The sequence below is a fragment of the Coregonus clupeaformis genome, chromosome 7 (assembly GCF_020615455.1).
Source record: "Coregonus clupeaformis isolate EN_2021a chromosome 7, ASM2061545v1, whole genome shotgun sequence".
NCBI classification, from domain to species: domain Eukaryota; kingdom Metazoa; phylum Chordata; class Actinopteri; order Salmoniformes; family Salmonidae; genus Coregonus; species Coregonus clupeaformis.
Window position 1 is genome coordinate 3,967,535 of NC_059198.1, and position 19,888 is coordinate 3,987,422.

A 19,888-nucleotide genomic window follows, 5' to 3' on the forward strand; every position below is an offset into this window, starting at 1 on the left:
GGTGTGATTCGAAATGGTCGGTGATCTGTTTGTTAACTTGGCTTTCAAAAACTTTAGAAAGGCAGGGCAGGATGGATATAGGTCTGTAACAGTTTGGATCTAGAGTGTCACCCCCTTTGAAGAGGGGATGACCGCGGCAGCTTTCCAATCTCTGGGGATCTCAGACGTTACGAAAGAGAGGTTGAACAGGCTAGTAATAGGGGTTGCGACAATTTCGGCGGCTAATTTTAGAAAGAAAGAGTCCAGATTGTCTAGCCCAGATGATTTGTAGCGGTCCAGATTTTGCAGCTCTTTCAGAACTTCAGCTGTCTGAATTTGTGTGAAGGAGAAGCTGGGGGGGGCATGGGCAAGTTGCAGCGGAGGGTGCAGATTTGGTGGCCGGGGTAGTGGTAGCCAGGTGGAAAGCATGGCCAGCCATAGCAAAATACTTGTTGAAATTCTCGATTATTGTAGATTTATCGGTGGTGATAGTGTTTCCTAGCCTCAGTGCAGTGGGCAGCTGGGAGGAGGTGCTCTTATTCTCCATGGACTTTACAGTGTCCCAAAACATTTTGGAGTTAGTGCTACAGGATGCAAATTTTTGTTTGAAAAAGCGAGCCTTTGCTTTCCTAACTGCTTGTGTATATTGGTTCCTAACTTCCCTGAAAAGTTGCATATCGCGGGGGCTATTCGATGCTAATGCAGTACGCCACAGGATGTTTTTGTGCTGGTCAAGGGCAGTCAAGTCTGAGGAGAACCAGGGGCTATATCTGTTCTTAGTTCTGAATATTTTGAATGGGGCATGCTTATTTAAGATTGAGAGGAAAGCACTTTTAAAGAACAACCAGGCATCCTCTACTGACAGAATGAGATCGATATCCATCCAGGATACCTGGGCCAGGTCAATTAGGAAGGCCTGCTCGCTAAAGTGTTTTAGGGAGCGTTTGACAGTGATGAGGGGTGGTCGTTTGACCGCAGACCCGTTACAGACGCAGGCAATAAGGCAGTGATCGCTGAGATCCTGGTTGAAGACAGCGGAGGTGTATTTAGAGGGTAAGTCAGTCAGGATGATATCTATATGGGTGCCCATGTTTACGGATTTAGGGTTGTACCTGGTAGGTTTGTTGATAATTTGTGTGAGATTGAGGGCATCTAGTTTGGATTATAGGATGGCCGGGGTGTTAAGCATATCCCAGTTTAGGTCACCAAGCAGTACGAACTCTGAGGATAAATGGGGGGCAATCAATTCACATATTTTTTTTACATTTACATTTTTAGTCATTTAGCAGACGCTCTTATCCAGAGCGACTTACAGTTAGTGAATACATTTTTTATTTTTATTTTTTATACTGGCCCCCCGTGGGAATCGAACCCACAACCCTGGCGTTGCAAACACCATGCTCTATCAACTGAGCTACATCCCTGCCGGCCATTCCCTCCCCTACCCTGGACGACGCTGGGCCAATTGTGCGCCACCCATGAGTCTCCCGGTCGCGGCCGGCGGCGACAGAGCCTGGATTCGAACCAGGATCTCTAGTGGCACAGTTAGCACTGCGATGCAGTGCCTTAGACCACTGCGCCACTCAGGAGTACACTGCGCCACTCAGCCCCCAACTGTGCCCTGGACATATGGTGTCCAGGGCACAGTTGGGGGCTGAGGGGGGTCTGTAGCAAGCGGCAACAGTGAGAGACTTATTTCTGGAAAGGTGGATTTTTAGAAGTAGGAGCTCAAAATGTTTGGGCACAGACCTGGATAGTATGATAGAGCTCTGCAGGCTATCTCTACAGTAGATTGCAACTCCACCCCCTTTGGCAGTTCTATCTAGACGGAAATGTTGTAGTTGGGGATGGACATTTCTGAATTTTTGGTGGCCTTCCTAAGCCAGGATTCAGACACTGCTAGAACATCAGGGTTGGCGGAGTGTGCTAACGCAGTGAATAACTCAAATTTAGGGAGGAGGCTTCTGATGTTAACATGCAAAAAACCAATGTTTTTACGGTTACAGAAGTCAACAAATGATAGCTCCTTGGGAATAGGAGTGATACTGGGGGCTGCAGGGCCTGGGTTAACCTCTACATCACCAGAGGAACAGAGGAGGACTAGAATAAGGATACGGCTAAAGGCTTTAAGAACTGGTCTTCTAGTGCGTTGGGTACAGAGAGTAAAGGGGGCAGATTTCCGGGCGTTGTAGAATAGATTCAGGGCATTATGTACAGACAAGGATATAGAAGGATATGAGTACAGTGGAGGTAAACCTAAGCGTTGGGTAACAATGAAAGAGATAGCATCACTGGAGGCACCGATTGAGCCGGTCTCTGCGGGTATGGGGGGTGGAACAAAGGAGCTATTTGAGGCAGTTTGAGAGGGACTTGGGGCTTTACAGTGAACTTGTATAATAACAACTAACTGGAACAGCAATAGGCAAGGCATATTGACATGGGAGAGAGGCATAAAGCAATCACAGGTGTTATTCGAGAGAGCTAAGACAACAACTGATAATGGCGATGAAAGTTTGGGTTGAGGCTAAACAGATATACAGGACAGGGTACCGTGTAAAGGAACAGTCCAGCAGGCATCAGCTGTGCAGCTGAGTGATCATAAGGTCCAGTGAACAGCAATATGTGAGTCAGAGTGCAGTTCGAATTGGTGCTACAGCACAGGCTAGCAGGAAGCATGGCTGTTGTTTGCGTGTGCTAGCGGGCCGGGCTAGCAGATGGATCTTCGTGGTCGTCGCAACGGGAAGCCTGTTGAAACCACAGACGATTACGTCGGCAGACCAGTCGTGATGGATCGGCGGGGCTCCGTGTCGACTCTAGGAGCTCCCGTCCAGTTGACAGAGAGGTAGATAGCCGGGAGATGGGCCTGACTCAAGGCTAGCTCAAGGCTGATTAGCCAACAACAACATCCATTTGGTTGCAGCTAGCTAGTTGCGATGATCCGGAGTTAAAGGTCCAGTGATTCAGTGATTCCGGCAGAAAAACCGATATGTTCTGGGTCGATAACGCGCTGTGCAGACAGTGCAGACTGCCCGATAATAGTCCAGGCTAGAGCTGGCTGGTAGGTAGTGCAGGCCACGGACAATGGTGAAAAACCGCTAACGGTGGCTAATAGCAAGTAGCTAGTTAGCTGGCTACTCCCGTCCGGTAGACAGAGAGATAGATTTGGGCCTGGCTCGAAGCTAGCTCAAGGCTAACTGGTGCTTGCTTCGGGGGCAGTGGTGATTAGCCAACAGCAACATCCATTCGGTTGCGGCTAGCTAGTTGCGATCCGGTGTTAATGTCCAGTGATTCAGTTATTCCGGCAGAAAATCCGATGTTCTGGGTGAAAACCGCTAACGGTGGCTAATAGCAAGTAGCTAGTTAGCTGGCTAGCTAGTTTTAACTGGAGATTCTAGATAAAAGTTAAGTCAATAATAGAATCCGTTCCACATTGAGTGAGGCGGGTTGCAGGAAAGTATATTTAGTAGAAGGATGAAAAGTGTGAAAGGAAAATATGTACGAAAAATACAAAATAAATACAAAAAACTGGCTATTTACACGTACACATCATTCTATGCTAGACTGATGGATATGGTATGGCTATAGCCTATAGGGCCCGTATTCATAAAGCGTTTCAGAGTATGAGATCTGATCTAGGATCAGTTTTGCCTATTAGATTATAATGAATATGATTATATGGACAGGGTGGACCTGATCCTAGATCAGTGGGCCCTGAGGTTTTCCCGACCATGTGAACCTACCAGGAAAAATGCTGGGCATTAGTTATTATAACCTATAGCTAGAGGGAAAAACTCCAGGCCCTAGTGTGATGTGATTCAAGAAATAGCAGCACACTGAGACAGAAACAGATAGTCATAGATAAATAGAGGGATACCAGTTGAAGTATACCAAGTAAATAATTGTATTGTAGTACTGTAGATGCTATGTTAGAGGCTATGTTATGTTAGACATGTTGGTAAGTAGTGGTGTAAAGTAATTAAGTAAACATACTTTAAAGTACTACTCAAGTAGATTTTTTTGGGTATCTATACTTTAATATTAATATATTTTTTGACAACTTTTACTTTTACTCCAGTACATTCCTAAAGAAAATATGTACTTTTTACTCCATACATTTTCCCTGACACCAAAAAGTACTCGTTACATTTTGAATGCTCAGGCAGGACAGCAATATGGCCCAATTCACGCAGCTACACAAGTTACAACCGCTTACAACAACACTGCTGACAAAACAGGCAGACTATCTGAGTCAGACAGTAAACAAACATGATGAAATACACAACATCATAGGTGGCGCGTGAGTTTCATGTTTGGGGTAGCAGTTTAGCCCCAACTGGAGGAACATTTTTAAGGAGCATCCCCACCAAAAAGAATAATTTATAAACACATTTCAGGATAGGATACTACAAAAATGACACTGACAAACTGAGATCAACAAAAACAACCTGGTCTTGAATGCAAACCATCTAATCTAGGCCTACGAAATGGGGAGACAGATACTGTACAATATGACATCCATCTAGCCTGGAGTCTAAAATTATTGTCCTAAACTTTCCAGTGGCACTGACTCACCCAATGAAGACAGTGAATAAGGCACTCACCAGGGATACAGCCGACGCCCTCCGCTAGGGCCAAGAGATTAGTCCTGGTGTAGCCTACTAATGGGAATAAACTACACTCCTTAAATCATTTGAAAGGATCCTTCGGAGTATACAGTATGTGACTTCTGTGTGTATCTTTTGTGGGCCAGTATTCAATCTGGCAGGACCATGGCTTTGCCCCTGCTCTCCGGAAATACAAAAGAAACAAGAACACAGTGACGTCTGGTTTGCCTAATATAAGGAATTTGATGTATAGCATTTAATTTAACTTTTACTCAAGTATGACATTTGAGTACTTTCCCCACCACCGTACATTTAAATCCAGAAACTTTTAGACTTTTACTCAAGTAGTATTATACTGGGAAACTTTCACTTTTACTTAAGTCATTTTCAAATAAGGGACAAACCCTCCCCTAACCCGGACGATGCCAATTGTGCGCCGCCTCATGGGTTTCCCGGTCGCGGCCGGCTGCGACACAGTCCGGGATCGAACCCGGATCTGTAGTGACACCTCAAGCACTGCGATGCAGTGCCTTAGACTGCTGCGCCACTCCAGAGGTCCGAGTATGACAATTGAGTCCTTTTCCACCACAGTTGGTAAGTACACACTTACTTGTTGAGGTAGACCCGTTTCTCTGTGAACTGTCCCTGTCCATGTGTGGGGTCCTCATAGGGTTCGTTCTGCACCACCTCCACTCCTTCTCCACGCTCACTCTGCTCATGGCTGTGCTTGCTGATCATATACAGCTGGCCAATCCTGTACTGGAAGACAGAGAGACAGACAGACGGACAGACGTGGTTTTAGATCCACCATGATAATGTTAGCTGTACAACAAATTGGGACAACAAATTGGAACGTTTCCAAATGTTGAAGGAATGTTCATTGTTTGCAGGAATGCATATTGAGTAAGATGACAGCTTTAGCATGAGGCCATATAAAGATCATTAATAAGTTAAGATTAGTTGAGTATAATCAGGAATATTATCGAGTGAAAATCTAAGGTTGTAGAAGGATGATGGTAAAATATAACCACTTGTAAATCTCCCATTTTATGTTAGGCAGCAGAACGATACTGTACTATAACTTCATGACCATCATAAAACATCTAAGCCCAGATCAGGTGCTATCCCAAGATCATAAATACCAGAGTTACAACAACCACAGCAGATTCACACTTGGCAACCATCTCCATAACAACCAAACACATGGTTTAAAAGAGTCATCCACACCATAGCAACAGAAAGGTCCATATTAGCCCAACCCCCGAGCTAGCTCTAAACAACAGAACAATAGCAACAGCCGCCCGCGCTAGGTGATACCATATCCCAGAGGCCTCCAGTCTAGTCAACACTCACAATCCTTCTCTCATCGCACACTGACCCACTTGGACCGTGAGGGCGTACGACCGCGTTGCTGTGAGCAACAGGGATAGTGTCATACAGTAACAATTTTCAACTCGGGTGGAAAAAATTATTAGGGAGGGCATTAGGGGGGATCTCGACAGCTTTGGGAGTGAGGTTTTCCGACCGCTGGCATTCCCATTCCCAGTCCAGGAAATCAATACTGAACTGTGACTAACATATACGACCCTGGTAGTCCTCTCAGGGCCACAGGGGCTCAGTGGTTGCATCCCAAATCCCTACATAGTGCACTACTTTTGACCAGGGCCCATAAGGCTCTGGTCAAAACTAGTATACTATATAGGGAATAGGGTGCCATTTGGGACCCAGCCAGTGGCTCAGCTTGTAGCTCCCTATAGAGTTCCAGAGATACTTGGACTAATCTAGGGGAGGGAACAGAAACAGGCACCTCTTTTGATGATGTCCTTCCATGACGTCCAAGAGTAAGGTATGGAGGATTAGGGAAAAAGAAGACCTTTCTTAGAAATAGCGCTATCAGCAGAACCAGTAGCAGGAAGAAACAACATGTGGGGGTGCGAGTGCAAGTTAAACTAGAAAGACCTATATTATGCACAACCATCCAATCGTGTTGGAACTTTCAGACTGGGATAATGGCTGGTCCACTAAAGGAAAGGGTGGAATATGCTATATGTTCTGGTCAACAATAATTACATTTTTGCTGTCACAACAAATTAGGTTTGTGTCACAATGGTAACCTAATGCAGTATCCTTTATTATTACAGTAGGCTTGGTGGTGCAGCTCCACCGAGGGACTCCCAATCCTGTTTATCACAATGGGCTCCCTGACGCAGCTGCGCATTAGGGCTAGGTGACACTTTTAATGGAATTATATGATCTGATATGTGATGTTTAGTGCTGCCTCTGTTTACAGGGCCTCTCGCGGAGGTGATTTATCAAACTGAAGACAGAAGTACAGACGCTAAATTAAATGGTGTTCTCTCTCAATGAAATTAAATTCAGTAGACTTTATTGACATGGCAAGTTAAATTACTTACGTTGTCAAAGTACACTTATAACAACAATGGTGGGACCAAAAGCAATAAGGCATCAATCATAATAATAATAGTAGTAGTAGTAATAGTAGTAGTAGTAGTAGTAGTAGTGGAAATGATATTACCATTAACAGCAACAACAATATTAATTATATTAATAATCTCTCTCTCTCTCACTCCACCTCTCTCTCTCTATGCATCTATTTCTCTCTCCCTATCTCTCTCTCTCCATATCTCTCTCTCGCGTTCTCTCTCTCTCACTCTCTCTAGCTCTCTCTCTCTCGCTCTCTCTCTTTCCTCTCTGTGCCAAATTGCAGCGCCCCAGCCCGCAGAGGCTCTACCACAGACTTATATTCTGTCTTATACACGTTTTCATAGGGCTCAAAATATACGCAAGATCTCATTCAAATGTAGACTGCCTACACGCCAATTGCAAAGACTAGCAAATACATTGTCAACTGTCATAGTCAATGGCTTCATTCCAAATGGCACCCTATTCCCTATATAGTGCACTAATTTTGACCAGTGCCCATAGGAGAGCACTATGTAGGGAGCCATTTTGGAAGCATCAAATCACTGTTGTTTGGCAGAGGCAGTGTAAACTGGCATTACATAGAGACAGTCTGCTGCATCCATCCTCTCAGAGTGAAACACATAGAGAAGATACTAGGTTTACAATAATAATGACCTCCTTTGGTCCTCTTGGTATGGATGAGATGTATTTAAGCCTCAACTGTCTCTCCTCACACAGAAGCCCAGTCATTTAGCCTGTAACTAAGAGACATGGAAAGCTGTAATTAGTCTGTCTATGTTAGCATTTTGATTACATCGTTGTGCTGAGCGGACCATTGTCTGTTAGTTGGCTCTGGGTTGCCGGTTTGTTGCCCACACGTAAAAAATCAAACCTCCACCTGCTTTTCTGGGAAGACGGTGTGTGTTTGTGTGTGTGAGAGTGTGTGTGTGTGTGTGTCTGTCTGTGCGTGTGCACGTGCATGTGAGAGTGTATGCAGCCGCGCACATGCATGGTGCATATATGTGTGTGCATGCTCACGTGTGCATGTGTTCAACAGAAGACAGGATTGTCATCCAACCATCACTGGTAACCAGTGGTGTATTTAGTAGGACTGGGACGACCAGTATCACCATGCTTGTTATTGTCGTGGCAAGTAAACTAAACACGAAACAGGTTTAACTTCTTTAGGAAAACAGCCCTAATGTTGGAAACCAATATCATTATGTTGTCATCCAGAGTCACATTTATTTATTTTCAAAGCTATAGCACACAACATTTTACATACAGCAGGGTGTTTTCTTTCTTGTCATGGAAAAAATATCGCAATACTGGTATCGTCACAGCCCTAGTATCAATACTAAAAGCAGTAGCTGTGGATTATTAGCATGGAGCAGGCCTGTGGTTATCTATTTGACCCTGTGTAGTGTCTTTATCCATCCTCGCGCCCTGCTTTACAGAGAAACGATATGTGAAGGGGGAAAGAGACGCTCCCTGCTTTACAGAGAAACTACAGATGAAGGATTTGATTTTGATGTGATTTATTAGGATCCCCATTATCCGATGTCAATGGCGACACCTAGTCTTACTGGGGTCCGACACATAACGAAAAAGACATTACAGACAAAATACTTTACAATTTACATACATTTAAAAACATTAACATGTAGTGTGTGTGTGCATCTATCAATTACACATACATGTCAGTACATACACACAACAAGTAGGTCATAAGGGAAAGAGACGCTCTAGGGTTGACCCCATTTAGTCGACTGGTCCATTGTTTGGTCGACCGAGATTTCTTTAGTCGAGCAGTCGCAATTTTTTCATTTTTTCATCCTGCACAAGACACCTGACTGATTTGCGCCTGTCTCAGTGGACTAATCCATTGCGGTGCCCACGGGGATGGCACAGTCCATCACTCTAAGACATGTGATACAGAAATTGTATATGGTTATATTATGTAAATATAATGGTGCAACACTAATAAATTGAATATTATTTTATAAGAAATGCGCTTTCTCCCAAGTTGGAACCGTGTCCGCGGTTCTGAAACATATTCAGTGCCCTGTAGAATTGGCACCTTTCCCTATTTTGCTATGTGCATAATAGCAAATAGCTAATAGCTAATAGCAAAATTAACCAGCATATTGGGATTGAGAACAATGAGGCAGCAGCAGCAGAGATGAGGAAACAGCCCTTGCCTTAAACCCTAATCAGACAGGATTAGTTTTACTGGGGATGGTTGGGTAATGTAATTATGTGCACAAGCACAAAACAGCACATCTCTCATTTTTGTCCTGTCTGAATCTGCCATGTCAGTCATTTGTTTATGGCAGGAGAGTAACAATTCCAGCCAGAACTCCAAGGTCCTCTGATAATACTAGTCCTGTGAGAATCGACATCCCTGTGTTTTGAGAGAAATGTCTGAGTTTTTCAGGTGTTGCTCACTGTTTGAGCAAGAAAACAATAACTGATTCAATAAATTGAACGAAGTGCTGCGCATAGCCTGTATATGAAGGGCCTACATGTATCAACTTTCACAGTGAAAGCTTTTGTTTCTATGTTTTCTGTTAATAGATCGCAAAGCAGCATACAACTGACCTAAACGTTTGGAAATGATAAGTTCACTTTCGCATCCATAGCCTTAAAACACATCTCAAGTGCAAGTGCACTGTTTAGCTTTCAGGCGTCAGTGTGCAGCGGTAGGACGGAGTCAGGTGCAGGACACAGAGCTAGTCGACAACATACTTTACTCGTAAATATCAAATGAACATAACCTCCACGCAGGGAGGACAATCCCGCTCACCAGTCGATAACACCAAACATAGAACAAACACGCACACAACACAGTGTGAGCCAGAGGGTTAAATAGGGAACAAATCATAGACATAATGGGAACCAGGTGTGTACAATGAAGACAAAACAAGTAGAACACAGAAACATAGATCGCTAGCAGCTAGTACTCCGGTGACGACGAACGCCAAAGCCTGCCCGCGCAAGGAGGAGGAGCAGCCTCGGCTGAATCCGTGACATTAGCTCACATCTGAAGGCTGAGGGGCATTTAGGACGTCTACTGCGGATCGCTAAAATATCCTAATGATTATGATCACACTTCCTCAATTAAAATATTATGGTGACACTATACCAAAGATGGTTTGGTATGGTTTAGAAACATCGGAACCAAGCTCGAGTTATCAGTGTAGCCTGTTATCACATGGACTTGTTGAAATATCTTCACGCCTTGAAAAAAACCTCCAGGCTTCCGTCATAACTGTCAATTTATTGGAAAAAAAAAAGAATTACAGGGGGCAGTTTGGAAAAAACGAATCCCATCCGAATTGTTCTCTGGAATAATGGACATTCTGGGGTAATAATTACATAACCAACGTTCTCTAGTAATACTAGTCCTGTGCGAATAGGCCTTAGCCTAATTGTGTAAGAAAATTGAGGAGAGACTCTGAGAGAGCAAACCCCAACTTAATTAGGGATATAATCAATATCCTAAATGTTAAATGTGCCTGCCTTTATAAATCATCCATATCTACAGAAGACAGATCCTGCTTCTGTTGCCAGTTTGAGTGTTCGTTAATAGCCTACTGATTCCATGAGCACCAAGCCTCATGCAACGGCAATATGTCTGATAAAGCAATTTCACAGATTTGGCTGTTTTTAATCTTTGCTATGCTGTAATAAAGGCTTAATTTTTTTTTTTTTTAACAAACTGGTATTACTTATAATTTATATAGTGTTGTTTACACTGTTCAAAAAATAATATTGTAATCTAACAGCACATGTTTGTCACACATAATATACATGCAGCTCTCGCTCCTATAGCCTCCTTTTTCTAGATCTCCTTCTTATTGTTAGTATTACAATTAGTATTATGATCATCATTATAATAATAAGTAATGTTGTTATCATTACTAGGCTTTGTATAGTAGCCTTGTATAACATCCATCAAGCTGTAGGCCTAAGAGCGTGTCCTGTTTAGTCTTAATACCGTAACTTACTTAGGCCTATATTTCAATATATAGGCTACTGTATCAATCATTCATTCGTACATGTCATCACACAGCATACGAGACATTCATGCTTTGAAATGCAATCAACAACTTTATTTTTACAATTAAATAACAAAGGGATCTTTGAATAACAAGCCTAAACAATAAATAAACCGCAATTCACAGATGCATGCAACTGTTTTTAGTGCTGTAATAAAGTCTTTATATATATTTTTTTTTTCCGTTAGAACAGACTCTCTGGTACACGTATTTATTTTTATGTTGTTTACACTGTTCCAAATGGTCAGAAAAAAAGTATAATATTGTAACCTAACAGCAACTGTTTGGCACACATAATACTCACGCAATGCTTGCTCCTATACCATCCTTTTTCTTGATCTCCAGTAGTTTCCACAACTAAGTCAAATGTCTTCCACATATCTGACTTCCCCTTTCCCTCCTGAGCAACCACTAAACATTCACAGGTTTAGAATGTATTTTTCACGTCCTCCGCATCCATTTTGCTGTCAAAATTACTGTGTTCAGAGTTTGTTATAACCAATTTATTGATGTGATTATGATAGGCTATATGTCAGGCCCTATTGTTCACATGCATGCGATGCTTACATGTTTCACGTAAAGAGAGCAAGGGTTGAGGGAATAGGGAATGTTTTTCCTAAACAAATTAGGAATTTCGGTAACAGAACTTTTCAGTCAGAAACAGGTAAGAAACTAAATGGCAGAAATGATGTTGCAGCTTCAGCATGGATAGCGCAATAAACACTTGCTGTGCTGCGGTGCCTTTTCACTGCAGTAGGGAGGAGAGCGAGACAACGTGCACCAGTCACACAGGCACTGCTGTCATTTTTTTTTAACACAATGTGACCATCTTGAGTCATTTGTGAGTCTTAATTATTTAATCAAACAGTGTGCTTAAAGCATCAGCCAAGCTCAGTGCATATGTAGTTGATTTTATTCAAACACATAGGGTGTGTATGTCTATATATGGAAAAATAAGTTAAAAACATTTAGACCAATCGATTGGTCGAAAGAACAGGACGACTCTCAGTCGACCAATATTTTTTTTAGTCGAGGACAGCCCTAAGACGTTTCCTGCTTTACAGAGAAACGACAGATGAAGGAGGGAACCCTAGACCCACTCCAATTCGCATACCACCCCAACAGACCCACAGATGACGCATTCTCAATCGCACTCCACACAGCCCTTTCCCACCTGGACAAAAGGAACACCTATGTGAGAATGCTGTTAATTGACTACAGCTCAGCATTCAACGCCATAGTACCCACAAAGCTCATCACTAAGCTAAGGACTCTGGGAATAAACACCTCCCTCTGCAACTGGATCCTGGACTTCCTGACAGGCCGCCCCCAGGTGGTAAGGGTAGGCAACAACACATCTGCCACGCTGATCCACAACACGGGGGCTCCTCAGGGGTGTGCTTAGTCCCCTCCTGTACTCCCTGTTCACCCACGACTGTGTGGCCAGGTACGACTCCAACACCATCATTAAGTTTGCTGACGACACAACAGTGGTAGGCCTGATCACCAACAACGATGAGACAGCCTATAGGGAGGAGGTCAGAGACCTGGCAGTGTGGTGCCAGGACAACAACCTCTCCTTCAATGTGAGCAAGACAAAGGAGCTGATCGTGGACTACAGGAAAAGGAGGGCCGAACACGCCCCTATTCACATCGACGGGGCTGTAGTGGGGCGGGTCGAGAGTTTCAAATTCCTTGGTGTCCACATCACCAACAAACTATCATGGTCCAAACACACCAAGACAGTCGTGAAGAGGGCACGACAACACCTTTTCCCCCTCAGGAAACTGAAAAGATTTGGCATGGGTCCTCAGATCCTCAAGAAGTTCTACAGCTGCAACATCGAGAGCATCCTGACCGGTTGCATCACCGCCTGGTATGGCAACTGCTCGGCAATCGACCGTAAGGCGCTACAGAGGGTAGTGCGTAGGGCCCAGTACATCACTGGGGCCAAGCTTCTTGCCATCCAGGACCTATATACTAGGCGGTGTCAGAGGAAGACCCAAAAAATGGTCAATGACTCCAGTCACCCAAGTCATAACTGTTCTCTCTGCTACTGCACGGCAAGCGGTACCGGAACGCCAAGTCTAGGTCCAAAAGGCACATTAACAGCTTCTAACCCCAAGCCATAGTCCCCTGTAGCTCAGTTGGTAGAGCATGGCGCTTGCAACTGCAGGGTTGTGGGTTCGTTTCCCACAGGGGGGGCCAGTATGAAAATGTATGCACTCACTAACTGTAAGTCGCTCTGGATAAGAGCATCTGCTAAATGACTAAAATGTAAATACGACTGCTGAACAATTAATCAAATGGCCACCCAGACTATTTACATTGACCCCCCCCCTTTTGTTTTTACACTGCTGCTACTCGCTGTTTATTATCTATGCATAGTCACTTTACCCCTACTTACATGTACAAATTACTTAGACTAACCTGTACCCCCGCACATTGACTCGGTACCGGTACCCCCTGTATATAGCCACGTTATTGTTATTTTATTGTGTTACTTTTTATTAAATGTTTTACTTTAGTTTATTTAGTAAATATTTTCTTAACTATTTCTTGAACTGCATTGTTGGTTAAGGGCTTGTAAGTAAGCATTTCATGGTAAGGTCTACACCTGTTGTATTCGGCGCATGTGACGAATACAATTTGATTTGATTTTATTTGAAAGAGACGGTCCCTGCTTTACACAGAAACGACAGATGAAGGAGGGAAAGAGACGCTCCCTGCTTTACACAGAAACGACAGATGAAGGAGGGAAAGAGAATGTTTTACAGAGAAATGACAGATGAAGGAGGGAAAGAATAAACATAATTAATATTTCTGCAGGAATGCAGCCATTGTGTGCGGAAACACATTTCAAGCATATTTCAAAGTAAACAATAAATAATCATTACATTGTTGTACTCCAAGTCTCAAATGCTAATGGCACCTAATTCCCATATATAATGCGCTATATTTGACCAGAGTCATATGGGCCCTGGTCAAAAGTAATGCACTATAAAGGGAAATAAAATCAAATGTTATTTGCCACATGCGCCGAATACAACAGGTGTAGACCTTACAGTGAAATGCTTCCTTACAAGCCCTTAACCAACAATGCAGTTTTAAGAAAAATAAGTGTTAAGTAAAGAAATAGATAAGTAAAGCAGCAGCAGCAGTCGGGAGAGGTTGTGTTTTTCTCTAGCTCTCTAGCAGGAGGTAAGCTTCTCATTTGGTGTTGAGTAAAGCTTAACCATGTATTAGATCGTAGGTTGGTAGTTAGTTGTAGTTAGGTATTGTATTTATTATAGGTTAGTATTGTTGTTATTGTAGGTTTCCGTAGGTAATTGTAGGTTAGTATCGAAGCACGAGGCTAGCTAGCTAGCAGGTAGCTACTGGTAACGATTAGCAACGATTAGCAACGGTGGAGAGCTTCTCATTTGGTGTTGAGTAAAGCTTAACCATGTATTAGATCGTAGGTTGGTAGTTAGTTGTAGTTAGGTATTGTATTTATCATAGGTTAGTATTGTTGTTATTGTAGGTTTCCGTAGGTAATTGTAGGTTAGTATCGAAGCACGAGGCTAGCTAGCTAGCAGGTAGCTACTGGTAACGATTAGCAACGATTAGCAACGGTGGAGAGCTTCTCATATGGTGTTGAGTAAAGCTTAACCATATATTAGATCGTAGGTTGGTAGTTAGTTGTAGTTAGGTATTGTATTTATTGTAGGTTAGTATTGTTGTTATTGTAGGTTTCCGTAGGTAATTGTAGGTTAGTATCGAAGCACGAGGCTAGCTAGCTAGCAGGTAGCTACTGGTAACGATTAGCAACGATTAGCAACGGTGGAGAGCTTCTCATATGGTGTTGAGTAAAGCTTAACCATGTATTAGATCGTAGGTTGGTAGTTAGTTGTAGTTAGGTATTGTATTTATCATAGGTTAGTATTGTTGTTATTGTAGGTTTCCGTAGGTAATTGTAGGTTAGTATCGAAGCATCGAGGCTAGCTAGCTAGCGGGTAGCTACTGGTAACGATTAGCAACGATTAGCAACGGTGGAGAGCTTCTCATATGGTGTTGAGTAAAGCTTAACCATATATTAGATCGTAGGTTGGTAGTTAGTTGTAGTTAGGTATTGTATTTATTGTAGGTTAGTATTGTTGTTATTGTAGGTTTCCGTAGGTAATTGTAGGTTAGTATCGAAGCACGAGGCTAGCTAGCTAGCGGGTAGCTACTGGTAACGATTAGCTGTTTCCAATGTTAAATGTGCTGCTAGCCAACGTTTAATTTTTGCTGCGTTATGCGTTATGAAAGGAACTAGACACGGACATGAATTATCTGTTTAGTGTGCTAACACACTCTTGGCAGTTTGTTGTAACCAAGTATTGGTGCTAAATTGTGTGTTAATGGATGCTAGCTTGCTAGTTAGCTACGGCGTCATAGCTAGGTATCGTGGGTAGTTACTGTGTCTTGGCAGTGTCTTCCGCCGTGCCGGCTGTAGCACGAAGCGAGCTAACTAGATGTTTTTTCGAACAGAGTCAGAGTCAACACAGTAGCCATTGTGTGCCGGGTGTAGCACGAAGCTAGCTAGCTAGCCGTTCTTCAAACAAAGTCAACACAGTGGCCATTGCTAGCTACCCAACACGACCAGCGAACTGTACGGTAGTAGCTAATTACAATATACTTGTCCTAGCTAGCCAACGTTGAATCATTGCTGCGTCATGAAAGGAACTTGACACAGACACGAATGATCTGTTTAGTGTGTTATCACACTATTGGTGGTTTGCTGTGACCAAGTGTTTGTGCTAAACTGTGTGTTACTGGATGCTAGCATGCTAGTTAGCTAGTTAACACACTATTGGTGGTTTGTTGTGACCAAGTATTGGTGCTTAACTGTGTGTTAAACTGTGTGTTATTGGATGCTAGCATGCTAGTCAGCTATGGTGTCATAGTTAGCTAGCTGAATAAAGTGGGTTGAGTCTATTCCTTTAAACATTGAACAACTGTGGTTCACAACAATTTCTGATTTCTAAAGGTGGAAGTTGGGAGAGTTTTTGTTCGGGTGGTTCAGTGAAACAATTTTAGTTTCTGAGGTAGAAGTTTTTGGTGAGGGAGGCCCCCCTCTCTCCTCTCCCAGATGCTTAGCTCATTTCATTCCGATCTCCTCTGCATTTTTGTAGCCATTTGCTACAGCCTGTCAACTATGCCTCTGCCTATCCCTGTTCTCTCCTCTCTGCACAGGCTACACAAACAACGCACCACACCGCGCGGCTGCTGCCTCTCTAACCTGGTGGTCCCTGCACGCACCCCTCACCTGGAGTTCCAGGTCGCAGGCAGCCTCTGGAACTGCCGTTCTGCTGCCAACAAAGCTGACTTCATCCCAGCCTATGCCAACCTCCAGTCCCTCGACTTCCTGGTGCTGACGGAAACATGGATCACCACTGAAAACACGGCTACTCCTACTGCTCTCTCCTCGTCTGACCATGTGTTCTCGCATACCCCGAGAGCATCTGGTCAGAGGGGTGGTGGTACAGGAATCCTCATCTCTCCCAAGTGGACATTCTCAATTTTTCCCCTAACCCATCTGTCTATCTCCTCATTTGAATTCCATGCTGTCACAGTCACTAGCCCATTTAAGCTTAATATCCTTGTCATCTATCGCCCTCCAGGTTCCCTTGGAGAGTTCATCAACGAGCTTGACGCCTTGATAAGTTCCTTTCCTGAGGATGGCTCACCCCTCACAGTTTTGGGGGATTTCAACCTCCCTATGTCCACATATGACTCATTTCTCTCTGCCTCCTTCTTTCCACTCCTCTGCTCTTTTGACCTCACCCTCTCACCGTCCCCCCCTACTCACAAGGCAGGCAATACGCTTGACCTCATCTTCACTAGATGCTGCTCCTCTACTAATCTCACTGCAACTCCCCTCCAAGTCTCCGACCACTACTTTGTTTCCTTTTCTCTCTCGCTCTCCTCCCACACTACTCACTCTGCCCCTACACAGATGGTAATGCGCCGCCGCAACCTTCGCTCTCTCTCTCCCACTACTCTCTCCTCTTCCATCCTATCATCTCTTCCCTCTGCTCAATCCTTCTCCCTCCAATCTCCTGATTCTGCCTCCTCAACCCTCCTCTCCTCCCTTTCTGCATCCTTTGACTCTCTGTGTCCCCCTATCCTCCCGGCCGGCTCGGTCCTCCCCTCCTGCTCCGTGGCTTGATGACTCACTGCGAGCTCACAGAACAGAGCTCCGGGCAGCGGAGCGGAAATGGAAGAAAACTAAACTCCCTACCGACCTGGCATCTTTTCACTCCCTCCTCTCTACATTTTCTTCATCTGTTTCTGCTGCTAAGGCCACCTTCTACCACTCTAAATTCCAAGCATCTGCCTCTAACCCTAGGAAGCTCTTTGCCACATTTTCCTCCCTCCTGAATCCCCCCCTCCTCTCTCTCTGTGGATGACTTCGTCAACCACTTTGAAAAAGAAGGTTGACGACATCCGATCCTCGTTTGTTAAGTCTAATGACACTGCTGGTCCTGCTCACACTGCCCTACCCTATGCTTTGACTTCTTTCTCCCCTCTCTCTCCAGATAAAATCCTGCGACTTGTGACTGCAGGCCGTCCAACAACCTGCCCGCTTGACCCCATCCCCTCCTCCCTTCTCCAGACCATCTCCGGTGACCTTCTCCCCTACCTCACCTCGCTGATCAACTCATCCTTGAACGCCGGCCATGTCCCTTCCGTCTTCAAGAGAGCGAGAGTTGCTCCCCTTCTCAAAAAACCAACACTCGACCCCACTGATGTCAACAACTACAGACCAGTATCCCTTCTCTCTTTTCTTTCCAAAACTATTGAGCGTGCCGTCTTTAGCCAACTCTCTTGCTATCTCTCTCAGAATGACCTTCTTGATCCAAACCAATCAGGTTTCAGGACTGGTCATTCAACTGAGACTGCTCTCCTCTGTGTCACGGAGACTCTCCGCACTGCTAAAGCTAACTCTCTCTCCTCTGCTCTTGTCCTTCTAGACCTGTCTGCTGCCTTTGATACTGTGAACCATCAGATCCTCCTCTCCACCCTCTCCGAGCTGGGCATCTCCGGCGCGGCTCACTCCTGGATTGCGTCCTACCTGACCGGTCGCTCCTACCAAGTGGCGTGGCGAGAAGCTGTCTCCGCACCACGTGCTCTCACCACTGGTGTCCCCAAGGCTCAGTTCTAGGCCCTCTCCTTTTCTCCCTATACACCAAGTCACTTGGCTCTGTCATATCCTCACATGGTCTCTCCCTATCATTGCTACGCTGACGATACACAACTAATCTTCTCCTTTCCCCCTTCTGATAACCAGGTGGCGAATCGCATCTCTGCATGTCTGGCAGACATATCAGTATGGATGACGGATCACCACCTCAAGCTGAACCCTGGCAAGACGGAGCTGCTCTTCCTCCCGGGGAAGGACTGCCCGTTCCATGATCTCGCCATCACGGTTGACAACTCCGCTGTGTCCTCCTCCCAGAGTGCGAAGAGCCTAGGCGTGACCCTGGACAACACCCTGTCGTTCTCCGCCAACATCAAGGCGGTGACCCGCTCCTGCAGGTTCATGCTCTACAACATTCGGAGAGTACGACCCTGCCTTACACAGGAAGCGGCACAGGTCCTAATCCAGGCACTTGTCATCTCCCGTCTGGACTACTGCAACTCGCTGTTGGCTGGCCTCCCTGCCTGTGCCATTAAACCCCTACAACTCATCCAGAATGCCGCAGCCCGTCTGGTGTTCAACCTTCCCAAGTTCTCTCACGTCACCCCCCTCCTCCGCACACTCCACTGGCTTCCAGTTGAAGCTCGCATCCGCTACAAGACCATGGTGCTTGCCTATGGAGCAGTGAGGGGAACGGCACCTCTGTACCTTCAGGCCCCCCCCCCCCCAATTGTAAAGTGGTTATCCCACTGGCTATAGGGTGAACGCACCAATTTGTGAGTCGCTCTGGCTAAGAGCGTCTGCTAAATGACGTTAATGTGCCCTTGAGCAAGGCACTTAACCCTAATTGCTCCTGTAAGTCGCTCTGGATAAGAGCGTCTGCTAAATGACTAAAATGTAAATGTAAATGTAAGTAAAAAATTTAAATAACAAATAATTAAAGAGCAGCAGTAAAATAAAATAACAGTAGGGAGGCTATATACAGGGGGTACTGGTACAGAGTCAATGTGCGGGGGCACTGCCTAGGGTTGTAAAGTTACTGGTAATTTACCAAAGTTACCGGAATCTTCAGTAATTTTGATTAATTAACAGAACATCTATGGCAATCTATGGTAACTTTGGGGATTTATAATTGAATAACTTTAAAAAAATGTATTAATATACATGTTTTATATCCGTGTCCATATTGTCTAGTAGATAGACCATATGGTTCAAGAGAAAATAGCCAAATTAATGAAAAAAGCATCTAATCAACAATTACATTATTTTCAATTAATTACAGAATTTTCTTCACAACTACTACTAGTTTGACGCCAAAACATTGACAACAAATACATATTGACATAAATGAATAAGTGTGTAAAAGGATATTTCATGCCAGTAATATACCCTCCCTTTACAACCCTACCCCTGCCTCACAGAAATCTTTCCCCCTCCTTCCTCAGTATGAAAAGCTTAGAGAATAAACAGAGCCATACCATGCTGGGTCTAGTTCACTGTGAGCTCCACATGATGTGAACAAGTGGATTTAGCCTCAGTTAGCTAACATGCTAGTATATTCTGCATAGGGACTATGATAGAGTGGCGTCAGCCCCAGTTAGCTAACATGCAAATATATTCTGCATAGGGACTATGATAGAGTGGATAGGGACAGA

General features: G+C 44.3%; 1 protein-coding gene across 1 annotated transcript in view; it reads right to left on the bottom strand.

Moving 5' to 3' along the window:
- Positions 1-19,888, bottom strand: part of LOC121568798 (cytoplasmic phosphatidylinositol transfer protein 1) — a 96,301-nt gene that overhangs the window by 28,644 nt on the left and 47,769 nt on the right. Inside the window, exon 2 of the mRNA XM_041879232.1 lies at positions 5,194-5,342. Coding sequence (XP_041735166.1) covers positions 5,194-5,342 — 149 coding nt within the window. The remainder of the gene's footprint in view (positions 1-5,193; positions 5,343-19,888) is intronic.